The sequence below is a fragment of the Carya illinoinensis genome, chromosome 14, assembly GCF_018687715.1.
Source record: "Carya illinoinensis cultivar Pawnee chromosome 14, C.illinoinensisPawnee_v1, whole genome shotgun sequence".
In the NCBI taxonomy this organism is placed as follows: domain Eukaryota; kingdom Viridiplantae; phylum Streptophyta; class Magnoliopsida; order Fagales; family Juglandaceae; genus Carya; species Carya illinoinensis.
Window position 1 is genome coordinate 5992419 of NC_056765.1, and position 18741 is coordinate 6011159.

At 36.1% G+C, this 18741-nt stretch overlaps 2 protein-coding genes across 2 annotated transcripts; one reads left to right on the top strand and one right to left on the bottom strand.

The window, feature by feature from the left end:
- Window positions 1–2830: 2830 nt before the first annotated feature.
- LOC122293495 lies at window positions 2831–6705 on the bottom strand. Its single transcript, XM_043102073.1, has 7 exons — window positions 6210–6705; window positions 5223–5303; window positions 5026–5064; window positions 4724–4792; window positions 4530–4565; window positions 3973–4052; window positions 2831–3094 (listed from the first exon to the last, which is right to left on the bottom strand). Exons 1-7 carry the CDS (start codon window positions 6703–6705, stop codon window positions 2831–2833), a joined length of 1065 nt encoding a protein of 354 aa, XP_042958007.1.
- Window positions 6706–7290: 585 nt separating this feature from the next.
- Window positions 7291–11267, top strand: LOC122293496. Its single transcript, XM_043102074.1, has 4 exons — window positions 7291–7992; window positions 8110–8230; window positions 8381–10294; window positions 10801–11267. The coding sequence occupies exons 1-4, from the start codon at window positions 7291–7293 to the stop codon at window positions 11265–11267; spliced, it is 3204 nt and encodes a 1067-aa protein (XP_042958008.1).
- Window positions 11268–18741: the final 7474 nt, after the last annotated feature.

Consider the following 18741-nt stretch of genomic DNA (forward strand, 5'->3'; position numbering starts at 1 on the left):
GAGCACAATTTGGTCCTGTACGTTGGTGAAAGAGTCGTGGAGACTCATGAGAAATTGAATCACGCAGTTCCTTTGATAATAGTTAGAGATAACCTTCATTGAGTCACAAGAACAAATAGGTAGCGATCATATATAGACAATTCATCCTAAAGAGATTTTAATTTAATGTAGTAGATGCTGACAGTATCAATGTCTTGGGACAAATTGGTGAGGGTCTTCTTCAACTCATAGATACGAGGTCCATTTTGGAGAGAGAATCACTCCATAATTTATCGGCAATATCAACAACTGCAATTGAGGGGCGTAAACGCAGAGTAATGAAGTTTTGGAGCCATGAGACAAGCATGTCATTGCATTGTTCCCAAAAATCAAAAAGGGGCTCATCGGATGAATAGGGTTTGGAGAGGGTTCCATTAATGAATCCGAGTTTATTTTTGGCCCAAAGAGCTTGTTGAATGGCATGAGACCAGGGAGGATAATTTTCCGTGGTAAGGGGTTCGGTCATAAGCCAAGTTCCTAGGTTATTAGAGGTCTCAAGTTGATATGGGTTGGTTGGGTTACTGAGGTCTGTAAATTTGGTGGTGGGAGGATCAATGGTAGCCATTTTCACCTGTTTGATACCATGTCAGAGTTGGCAAAAGGTCTAGTTTGGTGAGGTTACTATCAGATGAAAGGAGAAGGTAAAAATATGAGGAAGACGATAGAGTGAGGAAAATGTTGATCAATTCTATTCAATGTGTAAAACCAAAATGAACAGTACGCTATTTATCTAAGAAGAAAAGAATATTATGTACAAATGAATATACTAAATTGCCCCTAAACAACTCTACACAATTCAAGAAGTTTGTTAGCATTTTGGGAGGCACGCAATGTTGTTAGCACAACAATGTTGAGTGCTCTGTTTTGCTCCTTTTGTACTTTGGCAAAATCATCATCTGGTAATAATTTCAATTTTTTTTTTCTAAAATCGGATCAGACCGGTTCATATATATATATTTTAAATTTTAATATTATATAAAATATTTTTATATTTTTATATTATATATAATTTATATATAATATATAATTATATATAAAATAATTTGTATTATATAATAAATTACTATTTAATATAATATTAAATTTTTAAATCCTATAGAACCAATTATATATTATCATTGTAGTCTATTGTATTAGTAGTTTTACTAATATTATATCTATTATAATATACTATAATACATCACTATAGTCTATAATACATTTATAATATATATTATAATATACTATAATATATTATCACCATATTTTTATATACTATAATATATATACTATATAATATAGTGAAAAAACTGGACCGGAACCGGTAAATCTAAAAGTACCAGTTTAGGGGTGTAATTGGTGTGGTATAGGTTTTTCAAATCTTAAAACCGATATATACCGATTCAATTCTAAAATATGTCCGAAATCGGACTAAACCAGACTTGTTACACTCCTAATTTTTAAGCATAATCTTGCAAGACTCGGTTAACAACATCAAATTTTCCTTTTTGTTTTCCCCTCCCAAGCAAGTATTGCATGATTCATAATTGCATATAATCATATTTTAAATTGAAAGTTTTTTTGTAAAATGAGGTTATTTTATAAGTTATTTTTATAAAAATATCATTTATTTAAAATATAATTGTAAAAATGATTGTGAGAAGAGTTGTATGTAAATGATTTTACAAACTAAAAAAGCTAAATTGATGTTTAATAATATATAAATTAGAGAGGTGGATCTTTGCGCAACATTATGTGCACATTCTTAAAAAAAAAACATTATGTGCACATTGATTTTGAGATTGATGTATAGTAGTCACTCCAATCGTCAAAATTATTTATAAAGAATCTGACATCGGTCAATTATGAGTTGATCTTCCAATTTGTGGTTAACAAGGGCTTGTTGATAGCTAAAATGATCACTACATTGGAGTATCCTTCTAATACAAGATATTTTAATCCACAAGCTTGAGCTTCTTTAAGAACTAATTTAGTCATTGTAGCTTCTCCGAAGATAAGATTTGTGCCGTCATTTTCTCTACTCATAACAAAAATAAGTTATCCTGTAGATGATCAATGCATTGCTGTTGCTATACATCTTGAATTTCTAATTGCCACATCAAAAGCAAAGGGACTGGAGGTGAATGAGTGGAGGATTTCATGCGAGTTGGTTTGCTCAATATAGTTAAAACCCTAGATTAATTTTAAGAATTGGAATGGGAGAGGTATAAACATGTAGAAATGATATAATAATATTTATCAAGTCTTGTATCATAGAAGTTTAGTCCTAATTCTTCTGTAGAAAAAAATCAAACACAAACAAAATTATATTGGGTGAACATTAGTGTAAAATAGGAATAACAAAATATGCGACATAAGTTAAGCTATTTGTCCCAACAAAAAATAATCATCAATTCTACTTAGTTTACCATATATCAATACAACATTATAACAAATAAGGTAAAAAGTTAAAACAAGGACTTTATGTTCCTATCAAAGATGCCTGATCCATAGGTTAAACCAAGCATGTCAATAAGAAGGCGAAATTGCACCAATACAAATAGAATGATGGGAATACCAGCCAATCCAATGATAGGAACAACAATCAAATATTTTCCACTTAACATGAGTAAAAGAGCAATAGAAAAGGCTATCATCATAGTTGCAATAGAGAAGAAGAGAGCGAAAATGCCTATGATCATCTTTCTGGGCAAGGATGTAAGAAAGTCTTCTTCTGCATGCCGCGATGTGAGGATTCCTAAAAACATCATTACTGAAGTCGAAGAAGAAAATAGTGAGAGAGAATCAGCAACTATAAAGCATTAAATAGTTTGTCATGCATGAAGATTGGCAAGCCTGTATCTTGGTTGTTACCACCCGGAATGGTAAATGCTGCCGCGAACATGATGGTCATGATAAGGGTGCTGACCACAGTACAAGAAGTTGCAGTGCCCTTCATCCATTTTTCTCCATCTTTCCTCAATTCTTGGTGCTCTGTCGTAAACAATTGTATGGCAGTCAGACCGTTGTTGTTTAAATGGTCCTTACAAGAGGGAGGGCAAATGCTTTCCACCTCCTACATTTATTAAATAAAAATATTAGGAAAAAATCACAACTAGAATATTGCAAAAGAATTATCTATAATATATCACTATTCAACAATCATTAAGTTTTTTTTTATAGCTTCTTCTTGGCTTCTGCGCACCTATTACTTCAATCTTTTGCCTATTTGAATTATGAAATTTATTGTCTTAATTTTTATACAATTATATTTTAAATTGTATGTATTTCTATAAAAAGAATATTATTTTATAACTTATATTATAAAGACATCATTCATTTAAAATATGAATGCGTAAGGAATTGTAACGATAGTTCTTTTTTCAAATTTGTAATTTTTTTTTTAGTTTAATCTGTTTACCATATTTTTGGAATGAAAATTTGACAGCGAGAATTTTAGCTTTCTTATAATAAATGCTTAGCTGCAATCTTGCAACACCAGCAAACATAGAATGCAAAACAAAGTTATTCTATTACTATATATGAATATAATACTTCAGAGTTCTTAAAGTTTCTAATTAAGATATATGATTCCATAGTAGAGTTCTTAAAATAAAAAAAATTACCGCTATTTTGAAGTTAAGTGCCACATTCCCTACATTAATGTAGGGGAATTAAAAAAATAGAAAATAAAAGAAAACGTTTTAAAAGACAGCAGCAAATTAATCCTGTCATGGTAATTTCTCTGCCTATCAATAAATTTGGTAATAAATGTAGATTTTAAGACATATTAAAGTACAGCAAATGGGCTCAAGGTCATGACTTCAGACACATTACATGGTACTATTGCTGTACGTTCTTCTTTCTCTCTTTGAATATCTATCTCTAGATCAATTTAAAGAGGGTATGGTCAAGAGCAAAATAATAAAGGAGGGAGAGATGGATGGAACTGACCTTAAACCATTGAACTTCTCTTTGCATTTGCAAAGCTGCACCTCTTATGTGATCGATAGCAGAATATTTTGGCAACATCCCTGCCAGATGCAACATGGTATTGTTTTAGTTATCTACTGTATGTAGTAGATAATGCTTCTTTTTTAAGTTGTATGCTAGGCTAAAGATCCTATGTTGACGATGCACGACGGCCCAATGGAACATGTTCCTTCTTTCAATAGGATCTGTGATCCACAGAAGACTAGGATTTGCTTTGAGTAACTGATAAACAAATTCAAAGTTGCCTCTACTGGTAGCAAGCTTGATTAGTGGCATAGTAATATCAATTTGCTCTTCTTGCCTTGGAATAGTTGATATCGCTTTGCACATACGAGACAGAAGTTCTTGGAATTGTTCTCGTACCAACTTCATCTCATAAAAATGCTTGCATCCTATATAATTAATTTGAAAATTACAAAACATTAATACATGCGTGCGGGTTAATTTATAAGTTGGATGAAACAATAATAAATAATGATGACTAACAAATTTTAAAAAATTTATTAAAAAAATTATACCCAAGAACTTTAAGAGATGGCGCCATATAGCTCGCACTGCAAATTAAGTAAAAGAAAATTAAACTTGCTCATAATCTTTATTAATTCTGATAGAAAAAAGAAGCCGCCCAAACTTTCATCATTAACATTAATGTCAGTAGTCAAATTCGAGGAAAAGAAATTAGGTAAAGTCATTAACGTACGTATGTACATACCTGATCGATAATCGAAACGGTTGTCGCAATGGAATTGAATGGCATCACGACCTAATGAAATGCGTGTACCTTCGCCCACCAAAAAACAAAATAGGCAAATAAAATCCAAATAATAATATGGCGGTACTTTTAAATTTTAATAAGTAGTAGTACTTGATCATATATAGAGCAATTAATATTCTTTTGAGTAAAACAAGAAAATTAATAAATAAATATTCAATAAACGAAGTTTGCATTTGGATGAAATAATAATAAATAATGATGACTAACAAATTTTAAAAAATTTATTAAAAAAATTATACCCAAGAACTTTAAGAGATGGCGCCACATATCAGCTCGCACTGCAAATTAAGTAAAAGCAAATTAAACTTGCTCATAATCTTTATTAATTCTGATAGAAAAAAGAAGCCGCCCAAACTTTAATCATTAACATTAATGTCAGTAGTCAAATTCGAGGAAAAGAAATTAGGTAAAGTCATTAACGTACATATGTACATACCTGGTCTGATATCTTCTTCTCCATAACGGAAACGGCTGGAACGGAATTGATTGGCAGCACGATCTAATGAAATGTGTATACCTTCGCCCATCAAAAAACAAAATAGGCAAATAAAATCCAAATAATAATATGGCGGTACTTTTAAATTTTAATTAGTAGTACTTGATCATATATAGAGCAATTAATATTCTTTTGAGTAAAACAAGAAAATTAATAAATAAATATTCAATACACGAAGTTTGCATTTGAGAATTGATACGGATTATTTCATTTATGAATTGATCATAACTTTGTATTCACAATTAACATTAATTCATTTAATAAACGAATCAAGTCAAACTAATTTCTAATAACTTGTCAAGTAGATTTGTTTATTTGCATGCAGCCTTAGTTGGTAGAGTCAGAGAATACTTCAATATTATGTTATCACCTTCAATTATTTAAGAGTGAATAATAATAATACACTTATAATTATTTTATGATATTTATACAACTTTGTTGACATTCAAATACGCTAGTAATACCGTTGATGATGTTTCACTATCATATATATTAGTTGACTGTAAAATGAGCTGTTCATTAATGTTACTCAACCAATTAGGTACGAGAATAGGAAATTCTTGTATGCATAAAAGCATGAATTGTATTTTAGAAATTCTTTTTACGAAAAAGAGCCCAATTAATGGAAAAGTTAAGAGATAAAAAAGAGTGGTACTAACAGTGATCGTAGATCCATTATTTTCAAAACACCATCCCTTTTCCACTCTCGAATGCTTCAGTCGAATTAGCCAATACCTCCAAAGGGGAGTAATCTCGCCTCCCCACGGCAAAAGCCAAACGAGGACAACGCAACATTAAATCCAAAGCAATATCTTGCATCATCATCATGTGTACGTTGTTGTATATACGTACATATATCTAATTAATTAATCCAATCACCGGAATGAATAGTTGGAAGAGGAAAAAACATGCAGTAATATTTGTTACCTAAATCTCTGGCATAGATAGAGCTCTTAAGAAGTGCGGCTCCTTGCCAACCTTCTTCTGCCTCCAAATCTCCAGGCGGAGTTAAATGATAGAGCTCGCGAGCCAATTTTTTATGCCCAAAGCCCATAGCCATAGTAACTGGAAGTTCTCTGTCAATATTTCTAACGCTGACCAAGCCTTCGTACTTCTTAATCAAGCACATTGCGATTCGGCAATTCCCACTAGTAGTTGCCTGATGTAGAGCTGTAAAGCAAAAATTATCTCTCATTTCTTTTAAGCTATCAGGTTCCGAAATCATATCGACCAACTTCTCCACTATAAGTTCCTGTTCAGCATCAACAGCAGCGTGAAGAACTGTCCCACCCATAATTGTACAAGTTCTTCTTTTCAATGCAGCTGGGTCGAGCTTAAGCAATGCTCTTGTAGTTTCCCAATCACCACTTCGCACAGCCTTGAGTAAGGCAGCAAATTCATTCTCCCCCAGAGGCCCTGCCATGCATATATATATAGTATACATATAATTGATATGCTTTTTGATCTCCGCTTTTCATATTATACAAAGAATTATGAAATAAAATAAATGAAACAACGTCTTCGACACGTACGTACTTTCCAAAAAACAAATACGTACATATATAATGATATCATATTTTGTATGCATGTGTTGATTTTAAATTTCAGCACATATATAGGATTTATATATATAGATATAAATATATATATATATATATAATGATATTAATGCAAGTTATATTAAAACTAGTAAATTTGATAAGCAATGCTAGATATAAGTCTCAAATAGACAAATACCACGTACTTTTCCAGCATCTAAGAAAGGTAAGTTTATTACTCTTTCTACTGATCATGATTGCTGTATTAAGATTGGTTCTAATAAAAAAGTTAACTCTATATTGGGATCGGCAGTGGCTATGCAACAGCCCTGCCGGGAACAATGAGTCTTATAAGTTGGAACTCCCGTGGGCTTGGGAACCCAGTGGGAGTTTAGGCCCTTTCTGACTTGGTCAGAAATAAAGTTCCTGACATTTTGTTTCTTCAAGAGACAAAACTTAATGCAAGAGTTATGGAAAGGATGAAGTATAAGTTGGGATTTCAAAATTGTCTTGCTGTGAGTTGTGAAGGCAAAAGTGGAGGAATTGCTCTTTTCTGGAATAACAGATTCAAGGTGGAAATTCAGACTTTTTCTAAGTTTCACATACATGCAAAAGTTACTGAGGAGGAGGAGAATGTTGAGTCATGGTGGTTAACTGGTTTTTATGGCAATTCAGATGTGAGTAAGAGGCATGAGTCCTGGAATTTATTGAGAACATTACTGGTTCCTAGTGATAAAGGCTGGTTGATTTTGGGAGACTTTAATGAGATTCTAAGTAATGCTGAAAAGAGTGGAGGTAGAGACAAACCTGATAGACAAATGAAGGCTTTTACGGATGTTATTGATGAATGTCATTTACATGATTTGGGATTTAATGGTACTCCTTTCACATGGTGTAACAGAAGGGAAATGGCTCATTGTATTAGTGAAAGATTGGACAGGTTCTTATTAAATTTGAAGTGGCATTCTTTTTATCCAATGGCTTCTGTTATTCATGGGGTTATAGCTTATTTTGACCATGTGCCAATAATGTTGAAGCTCACAGCTGGGAGTGTACAAGGTCCAAGAAAGAAATTGTTTAGATTTGAAGCAATGTGGGTTGATGCTACTGACTGTAAACAGGTTATTCAAGAGGCTTGGAGGGGCGTTGAAGGAAGGAAAGATTTGAGCCTTGTAATGAGGAAAATTAAACACTGTGGTGAGAAACTTACAGTGTGGAATAAAACTATTTTTGGTCATGTGCAAAGGAATTTAAAAAAGGTAAAAGACTAGCTATGTTTGGTACATCAGGCAGACCCTCTCTCTGATAACAGACAGAAGCTACAAGAAGCTAGAAATGAGGTCCAAAAATGGTTAACCAGAAATGAGATAATGTGGAAACAGAGGTCCAAGGCCTTGTGGTTAGCTGAGGGTGATAAAAACTGAAGGTACTTCCATCATAAGGCAACACAGAGAAAGAAGAAGAATTGGATAAAAGAAGTGAAGGATTCGAATGGAGTTTGGCAGAATAATGAAAGAAGAGATGAAATTATTCTTGATTATTTTAACTCTCTCTTTAAAGCTGCTGATGAAGTGGGAAGTATGGGCTTTTTACAAGGTCTGGCAGGCAGAATAACACCTGATATGGTTGAACAAATGGATTTGCCTTTTTCAGAAGATGAGGTAAAGAGGGCTTTAAATGAGATGCATCCAACAAAGGCACCTCGTCCAGATGGTATGAGTCCCCTCTTTTATCAAAAATATTGGTCAGTGGTGGGCAAGGATGTTACTGAATCAATTCTTCATGCATTGAATAATGGTTACTTTCCATCTGCCATCAACCACACTTATGTCACCCTGATTCCAAAGAGAAAAAACCCTGAGTTAGTGTCAGATTATAGACCAATAAGTCTATGTAATGTGATATACAAATTGATTTCAAAGATTCTAGCCAATAGATTGAAGCTGTGTTTGCCTGCTATCATTTCACCATCTCAAACAATATTTGTTCCTGGAAGACTTATTACTGACAATGTGCTAGTTGCTTATGAGATGGTTCATTTTCTGAGAAGGAAGAGGAAAAGGAAGGATGGCTTTATGTTACTAAAATTGGATATGAGTAAAGCTTATGACAGGATTGAGTGGTGTTTTCTTCATAAAGTGATGGAACAGATGGGGTTTAGTGAAAAATGGGTGAAGTTGATTATGTTTTGTGTTCAAACAGATTCTTTCTCTATTCTTCTAAATGAAGAACCAAAGCGACCTATATATCCAACTCGTGGGTTGAGACAAGGAGATCCTATCTCTCCCTATCTTTTTCTACTATGTACTGAAGGTTTAATTCTATTATTGGATCAAGCTAACTCCCATAATCAAGTTGAAGGAATTCGAGTTTGCAGAGGGACCCCCAAGCTAAATCATCTGTTATTTGCAGATGATGTGGTTCTGTTTAGTAGAGTTAATATGCAAACATGCTTAAACCTCCAACATCAGCTGGACATCTATGAGAAAGCCTTTAGTCAAAAGGTTAATCGTGAAAAAACCTCCATGGCCTTCAGTCAGAATGTAAATCAGCCCCAGATGGATGAGATTATGCAGTTTTGGGGAGTGCACCAGTTTCAACAATATGATAAATACCTTGGTTTGCCAACTATGGTTGGAAGAGGTAAATATCAAGCTTTCTCAACCTTAAAATATAGAGTTTGGGCCAAAATGCAAGGGTGGAAAGAGAAGCTATTATCACAAGGGGGAAAGGAGATCTTACTCAAAGCTGTGGCCTTATCTATACCAACATACACTATGAGCTGTTTTAAATTACCAAGGTCTTTATGTTCTAATTTAGAAGAGATGATGGCAAGGTTTTGGTGGGGACAGAAATCAGATGAAAGAAAAATATGTTGGTTAAGCTGGAAGAAAATGTGTGATTCAAAGCTTAGTGGTGGATTGGGATTCAAGAATTTACAGTTGTTTAATATGGCCCTTTTAGCTAAGCAAGGATGGAGGATTATGACTCAGGAATCATCTCTTCTTCATAGAATTTTTAAAGCTAGATATTTCCCTACTTCTAGTTTTAAAGATTCAATGTTAGGTGGCACACATTCTTTTGTTTGGAGAGGTATTTGGGAAGCTAAAACATACCTCCTTAAGGGATGTAGGTGGCGTGTTGGAAATGGTCTATCTATTAATATCTGGGAAGATTATTGGCTTCCAAATCACAAGTTGGTACCTACTCCTCCTATAACTGCAACTGATTCAGCTTCTGAGAGGGATAATTCTGTGGCATCTTTGATGATGCAGAATCCAAGAAGATGGGACATAGAGAAGGTCAGAAGCTTGATACCAGCAAGGGAGGCAAATGAGGTGCTTTCTATCAGATTGTCTTCTGAGGATGTTTCTGATTCACTGGTATGGGAACATGAGAAAAGTGGGCTGTATTCTGTCAACAGTGCTTACCAGTTTTTTCACTCTATGGATACAGATAGAAACAGAGCTGAAAGTTCAACTACTACAGACCAAAATCTACTATGGAAGAAGTTATGGAAGCTTAATATACCTCATTGAGTGAGAGTATTTGCATGGAGGACATGTAAACATATTCTACCTACACTGCAGAATCTTAAAGCTCGGAAAGTGATTGATAATGCTGTTTGTCAATGGTGTCATACAGAAGAGGAGGATTTAAATCATGCTCTATTTTACTGTCCTCTAATTAGAGACAGTTGGAATCAATTCTTTCCTATCATAACAGATTCATCTCCTAGAGTGGACTGTCTGCACTTAGCTCTATTAGTTCTGAGAAGTAAAAGGTAGGGGAGTTAGAGAAGTTCTTAATAGCTTGGGGTTTATGGTATAGGCGAAATCAAAAGATGTTTGAAAACAACCTGCTGACAACAGACCAAGTCATTCAGCATGCTCTCACCTTATATCAGGAACATACTGCAGTACATGAAGCACAATAGAGAAAACAGAAGTATAGTTGCAGATGGAAGCCACCTCCTGCAGGTTCATTGAAACTTAATGTGGATGGAGCAATCTTTAGTGATCAATGTCGATCTGGTATTGGTGTGGTTTTAAGAGATGATAAGGGACAAGTGACTTTTGCTGCTAGTAAACTAGAAGATGCTCTTGCTGACCCAATGGAGATAGAGCTCATTGCTATATTGAGAGGAATTCAGTTGTGTATTCCTCTAGGTATTGCTGAGCTTCAAATTGAAAGTGATGCACTTCTTGTTATTGAAGAACTAAAAAAGGATGGAAGATCTTCAACCCTATGGAGTTCTCTTATTCATGAAATCAAGACCCTTCTATCCTCTTTTCCAGCTTGGTCTATTCAATATAGAGGCCGTGAGTCTAATGGTGTAGCACATAATCTAGCTAAGTTTGCATGGCATCTTGATAATATAGCTCTATGGTGGGATGTTATTCCTGAATGTATATCCCAAACTATTTGGGTTGATTCATCATTGTAATGCTTGTTTTATGAATGAAGTTTGCATATTTCCTATAAAAAAAAAAAAAAGTAGATCTCACTAAAATAAATAAGTTGTTTTATACTCTTTTAATGTGGCGGCAACTTTTTACAAAAATAATTGTACAGAATTTATCTATTGGGGCTTGTATCGATTAATTTTCAAATTTCATTGTACCACTTCTTTTCATGGATGATGCTTTATTTAAATGTTTGTCAGTCTAAAATAGCCCAAATAATTAGCCACAGGCAAAGCCTATAAGTTAATTTGTGTTATGTGAAGATGCAACCCAACGAACTGAGTCTTTAATGTGGGCTTGTCCCCATTCTCGTATGACTTACCACTCCCAAATATTCAAGCCCAATAAAATCTTTAAGCAAATCGTTATTGATTTTTAACGTAATCATGCATTATTTTGAGGAAAAATCACAGATTACTCTTGAAATTGTCACTTATGTTGCAAAAATGGCGATAAATTTAAAATCAAACATGGTCAAACATGCAGGTTCATTTAATGATCGTTAAACAAAATTATATAAGTAATTTAACCCCTTGTTAAAATTCTATCGTTGATAGCACGGAGATTGATAATTAAAAAAATAAAGTAATGTACTACTAGTACTGGTATGATCTAAAAGGTTGGATCTTAATGGGAGCAGGCATTGCAAATTACAAATAGGAGAAGTTTGAGAGATAAAGTTAGATTAGTTTGATGGTCACCTTGTAAAATGAGTACTACAGGTCGTTTGAGGAGATGAAGGGGTATTTCATTTTGCTATCATCTTGTTCAACTTAATTATTTGCCTACCCTTAAATGTTGGTCCATATCCAAATGTGCTTTCCAAAAAATACGATCCAGATTCATCCATGAGTTGAGTGAGAAGGATGTTAAAGTTTTCCAAATCTTGTAACCTAGCTAGTCTTCAAATTCTTTATCTTTATGTTTGTTTGTTTTTTTTTAATTCTTTCTATTTGCAAACTAGTGTGAAGGACACACCATCCAAATAATTGAAATGACAAGAATTGATTTACAATTTTATCTCTCTTGTAAATTAAATAAAATCAGATCTAAGATAAACCACCTAAAATAAATTATTTGTACTTCTTGTCATGGTGATTCCAATTTCAATTCTCAAGTTTCAATGACAAGAAGAACTACAACTAAGTTACAAGAGCTTTAGATTTGGTATTGAGAATTTTCCTTTCCTACAATTATAAGCCTATTTTTCTTCTTCCAATAATGTTTGTGCATATTGAGAGAGAGAGAGAGAGAGAGAGAGAGAGAGAGAGAGAGAGAGAGAGAGAGAGACCTGGGTTGTGTGAAGAGCTTAATTCCTTCACACATTATCTGATAAATTTCCATTTGTATTTTACCCAACGTTTCCCAAGCAATTTTTGCAGAACAAACGTTATTTCTGCATGAACTTTGGATTGCACGTAAAGCTGCAACATTCAAGAATTTAATATTGTTATTTCTTAAAAATACATTTTCGATCTTGACTTTGAAAAATGATTTTTAATTTCTTCTACTGAGTTCATGTTAGGAATTTTGGTAACATGTTTTGGATTGCGTGGTAGAGCTTTTAATTGCAGAGCTTTACTAAAAGTCTTTTTAGTGAAAATTAAGTTTTTTACTTTTTTAAAACTAGTTGAGATGATTTTTAAAATTATGTGCAGGCCAGAGAATACTTTTATACAATCGATACATGTCAATATATTGTATGTCAATATATAAATAAAAATATATGTTGACATTTTGCACGCATTATTGCAAGCAATGTTAGACCCAATGGCCATTAATGGTACTCAACAATATTAATTGACATAGATTTCATAAATTATGTTCTTTTTCCAATTAATTTAAGTGTCAGATTTCGTACAGAAATTCTAATTAAGGATCTCAATATATATAGCTAGCTACCATTGTTATATATATATAAAGACAAGGATCCTTCAAAACAGTGAAACACAATGAAGAGTAGTGACCTCATGATTGATTGAGGAAAGTCTCATTTGATATGGTTAAGGCAGTATGTATATCACTATCTCGTATCCCTCAAGACTTGGGGACACCAGTATGTCTTATTCACGATGGTGACTGATGATACTAAAGAGGGATTCCAATCGATGTGATTGATGATAATAAAATCATCCACGAAGAGTACTAGTGATGCTGCTATTAATTCTTCTTGTTTAAGAGTATTAATAGTGCCCTAATTTAGAAAATTTACGTTAATAAATTTAATTAATCACTTTCCACACTATTAAATAATGAACTCTTTAAATCTATTATCTTTCTATTAAAATATTAATTTTAATATTTTTATTTATTTTAACATTCGTTTCTCCCACTAGGCTGAAAGCTTAAGCTCTACTACAAGTTCTCTTTCGCGTCAGTAACTTTTCAAATAGCAATTATTTCTTTCCCTTATCTTCTCTCAACTCTCAGGAATCATATAGAGAATCAAGAAACTAGACCCCAAAAAATAAAATACCTTCCATTCCATTCATACTTAAGCAAACTAGCTAAAGTTTGGCCAAGATTTGACAATACCATTACTTAGCACAAGGTAGATATAGACAAAGAAGCTCAAGTAGCAATTACTTGGAGAACTTCTTGGATTCGGAAGTAGCGGTTTTCTTTGGTAAGCATGTTGAGTATTGTGGAGTCTGGTCCACACCACTCGAGCGAAGGTATTGGCCGCTCGAGCGAAGTCAGACAGATTCGAATGCTCGATGTTAGCTCAACAGTGAGTTTGAGCAAGAAGTTTTTCGCTCGAGCGGAGGCATTGGCCGCTCGAGCAAAGTCAGGCAGAATTGAACGCTCGATGTCAGCTCGACAGTGAGCTCGAGCAGATGTGGGAAGGAAGTTCACTCGACGCGCGCTCGACCCGCCGCTCGAGCGAACACACATTTTTCACAGCTCTAGGGTTTTTCCGCCGTTTGAGTATATATATGGTTGATATATCATATGGCCGTGTAAGAGAACATAGTAGATGTGCTGTGTTGAGATCCATCATTGTAGTGTGATATTCCTCAATAATAAAATCCTCTGCAGCTCCCGTGGACGTAGGCAATTTGCCGAACCACGTAAATCTTGTGTTGTGTGTGATTGTTTTTTCTCGTTCTATATTCTCTTTTTCGATTCATTGTCATCATTTTTCACAACAATTGGTATTAAGAGCCAAGGTTCGGATCTGAGAAACAACGATGGCTGGAGATGAATTGAAGGCATTGGAAATCGAGAAATTTGATGGCACGAATTTTAGATACTGGAGGATGCAAATAGAGGACTACCTCTATGGGAAGAAACTTCATCTTCCACTATTGGGAAAGCAACCGGAAAAGATGGATGATGCTAATTGGAACCTGTTGGATCGACAGGTTCTGGGGGTTATTCGATTAACCCTGTAGAGATCCGTTGCACACAACGTCATCAAGGAGAAGACGACTGCGGATCTCATGGCGGCTTTGTCAGGTATGTATGAAAAGCCGTCAGCGAATAACAAGGTACATTTGATGAAAAAATTATTCAATTTGAAAATGGCAGATGGTACGTCTATTGCACAACATCTGAATGATTTTAATACTATCACAAATTAATTGTCATCTGTTGAAATTGAATTTGATGATGAGATACGTGCACTGAAACTATTGGTTTCACTGCCAAATAGTAGGGAAGCCATGAGAATGGCTGTCAGTAATTCTGCTGGTAAATCTAAATTGAAATATGATGATATTCATGATTTGATTTTGGCTGAGGAGGTGTGCAGGAAAGATTCAGGAGAGACCTCGGGTTTGAGTTCAGCTCTAAATGTTGATTCTCGAGGGAGATTACACGATAGGAACTCAAACAAAGGAAGATCAAAATCAAAGTACAGGCGCAAGAGCAAGTCGAGGCTTGGTCAGCAGGCAACTTGCTGGAATTGTGGCAAAGCTGGCCACATAAAGAATAACTGCAAAAACCCTAAGAAGACCGAGAATGATAGTGCTAATGTGGTAACTGAAGAAGTACATGATGCACTATTGCTTGCAGTTCATAGTCCAGTTAATGACTGGATACTGGATTCAGGAGCTTCCTTCCATACATCTTCCCACCGGGAGCTAATGCGGAACTATGTTGCAGGTGATTTTGGGAAGGTGTATTTGGCTGATGGAGAGGCTTTGAACGTAGTGGGGATGGGAGACATTGATATTGCACTCTCTGGCAAGAACAAATGGACCTTGCAAAAGGTCAGGCACATTCCTGAGTTGAAGAAGAACCTCATTTCTGTTGGGCAGCTCAATGAGTGTGGTCATTCAGTGGTGTTCTCAGATAGCACCTAGAAGGTCACAAAAGGGGCATTGGTACTGGCTCGGGATAAGAAAACTGGTACACTATATATGACTACTGGTTTGATTGACACTATTGCTACTACCGTTGCAGAGAGCACAGCAGATTTGTGGCATTGCAGGCTTGGCCATATGAGTCAGAAGGGTATGAAAGAACTTCTGTCTAGAGGCAAGCTACCAGAACTGAAGTCAGTTGATCTCAATATGTGTGTGAGTTGTGTTATAGGGAAACAAAAGAATGTCAGCTTCTTGAAAAGTGGCAGGACGCCTAAGACAGGAAGACTGGATCTTGTGCACACAGATGTGTGGGGTCCTTCCCCAGTGGCATCTCTTGGAGGTTCTCGCTACTATGTCACGTTCATTGATGACCATAGTAGGAAGGTATGAGTTTATTTTTTGAAGCATAAATCTGATGTATTTAATGTATTCAAAATTTGGAAAGCCATGGTTGAGATAGAGACAGGCTTGAAACTGAAATGTTTGAGGTCTAACAATGGTGGTGAGTATGTCGATGGTGGGTTCAAGGAGTATTGTGCAGCTTTGGGTATCAGAATGGAGAAGACCATTCCTGAGACACCACAGCAAAATGGAGTTGCTGAGCGTATGAACAGAACCATTAATGTGCGTGCTAGAAGCATGAGGTTGCACGCTGGACTACCACCCACTTTCTGGGCAGATGCAGTCAGCACTGCCATTTACTTGATAAACAGAAGGCCATCAGTTCCATTGGATTGTGGATTGCCTGAGGAGGTTTGGAGAGGGAAAGAGGTCAAATTTTCTCACCTTAAAACTTTTGGTTATCTTTCTCATGTGCTCATTGATTCTGATGCTCGTAGTAAACTTGAGGCTAAGTCAAAGAAATGTTATTTCATTGGCTATGGAGACGAGGCATTTGGCTATCGTTTCTAGTATGATCAGGGTCGAAAAATCATAAGAAGCAGGAATGTGATTTTCAATGAGAAAATTATGTACAAGGATAAGTCTAGTACAGCTTTTGTAGTAGCTCCTCAAGAGTCCGAGTTTGTAAGATTGGATGACCTACCAGAGGTCACAGTGCAGTGTAGAGATGTGAGTGACGGGGAGAGTGGGTCCAATGCACCCATTCCTATTATTCCGCAGGCAATTTCAGAACCATCCACTCCTACAGTTGCAGTTCGTAGGTCAGTTAGGACTATACGTCCTCCACAGCGTTTCTCACCTATTTTGAATTACATTTTGTTGACAGATGGTGGAGAACCACAGAGTTACGAAGAAACCTTGCAAGATAAAAATTCTAGCAAGTGGGAGCTGGCCATGAAAGATGAGATGGATTCCCTATTAGGGAATCAGACATGGGAGTTGACAGAACTTCCATCAGGGAAGAAGGCATTACACAACAAGTGGGTGTACCGGGTGAAAACTGAGCATGATGGCAGTAAGAGGTACAAGGCCAAACTTGTTGTAAAAGGCTTTCAGCAGAAGCAGGGTATTGATTACTCTGAGATCTTTTCTCCTGTGGTAAAGATCACAACCATCAAGATGGTACTGGCTATGGTTGCTACTGAAGATTTATTTATTGAGCAGTTAGATGTGAAGACAGCTTTTCTTCATGGAGACCTTGAAGAAGACATCTACATGCATCAGCCTGAGGGGTTTGTGGTACAGGGAAAGGAATGTTCAGTTTGCAGACTGAGGAAGAGCTTGTATGGCCTGAAGCAAGCTCCTAGACAGTGGTACAAGAAATTTGATAACTTCATGCACAGTGCAGGGTACACTAGATGTCAGGCAGATCACTGTTGCTATGTCAGGCACTTTGACAATTCTTATATTATTCTACTGTTGTATGTGGATGACATGCTTATTGTAGGGGCTAGTATTGATGCGATCAATAATCTGAAGAAACAGATGTCAGAGCACTTTGCAATGAAGGATTTGAGAACTGCAAAGCAAATCCTTGGCATGAGAATTGTCAGAGATAGAGTCAGAGGTACGTTGAAACTCTCACAGGCTGAGTATGTGAAAAAGGTACTCAGCAGGTTCAATATGGACAAGGCCAAACCAGTTGGCACACCCTTGGGCAGTCACTTCAAACTCAGCAAGAATCAGTCACCTGAGTCAGAGGAGGAACAAGATTACATGAGTAAGGTTCCTTATGCCTTAGCTGTTGGTTCACTTATGTATGCTATGGTTTGCACAAGACCGAATATTACCCATGCAGTGAGAGTTGTGAGTAGATACATGAGTAACCCAGGAAAGCAACATTGGGAACCAGTGAAATGGATTTTTAGGTACCTAAAGGGTTCCTCAGAAACTTGTTTGTGTTTCTCTGGAGAGAGCTTGGAGGTGTAGGGCTATGTTGATAGCAGAAAGAGTACCACAGGCTTTGTTTATACACTTGGTGGTACTGCAGTGTCATGGGGTTCTAATCTACAGAAAACAGTTTCTTTGTCCACTATAGAAGCTGAGTATATTGCAGTGTCAGAGGCTGCAAAGGAGATGGTATGGCTACAGGGCTTCTTGGAGGAGTTGGGTAAAAAGAATTAGAAAGGCACTCTCTACAGTGATAGTCAGAGTGCCATATTCCTTGCCAAGAATACAGCATTTCATTCCAGGACCAAGTACATTTAGATCAGGTATCACTTCATACGATCATTGTTAGATGACGGACAGTTGTTACTTGAGAAGATTTGTAACAAGAACCCTGCTGATATGTTGACAAAGGGTGTTACACTTGAGAAACTGAAGTTGTGCGCAACTTCAGTTGGTCTTCTAGCATGAAGACAGGGGCAGTGAGTTGCAGAGGTGGAGGATATCGTGTTTGAGGAAGATGGCGATACAGCGAGTGTACTAGTCTCCAAGTAGGAGAATTGTTGAGTATTGTGGAGTCTGGTCCACACCGCTCGAGCGGAGGCATTGGCCGCTCGAGCGAAGTCAGACAGATTCGAACGCTTGATGTTAGCTCGACAGTGAGCTCGAGTAGGAAGTTTTTCGCTTGAGCGGAGGCATTGGCCGCTTGAGTGAAGTCAGGCAAAGTTGAATGCTCGATGTCAGCTCGACAGTGAGCTCGAGCGGATGCGGGAAGGAAGTTCGCTCGACGTGCGCTCGACACGCCGCTCGAGCGAACACTCATTTTTTCACAGCTCTAGGGTTTTTCCGCCGTTTG

Excerpts from the sequence above, each read along its gene's own strand:
- LOC122293495 (XM_043102073.1), bottom strand. The coding sequence starts at position 6,705 with ATGGCAGGGCCTCTGGGGGAGAATGAATTTGCTGCCTTACTCAAGGCT. Across the intron at positions 5,304-6,209 it reads TATCTATGCCAGAGATTTAG|GTATACACATTTCATTAGAT; the intron begins GTAACAAATATT and ends TGATGGGCGAAG. Across the intron at positions 5,065-5,222 it reads AGAAGAAGATATCAGACCAG|TGCGAGCTGATATGTGGCGC; the intron begins GTATGTACATAT and ends CTTAATTTGCAG.
- LOC122293496 (XM_043102074.1), top strand. The coding sequence starts at position 7,291 with ATGGAAAGGATGAAGTATAAGTTGGGATTTCAAAATTGTCTTGCTGTG. Across the intron at positions 7,993-8,109 it reads GAAGGAAAGATTTGAGCCTT|GCAGACCCTCTCTCTGATAA; the intron begins GTAATGAGGAAA and ends TTGGTACATCAG. Across the intron at positions 8,231-8,380 it reads GGCCTTGTGGTTAGCTGAGG|CTGCTGATGAAGTGGGAAGT; the intron begins GTGATAAAAACT and ends CTCTCTTTAAAG.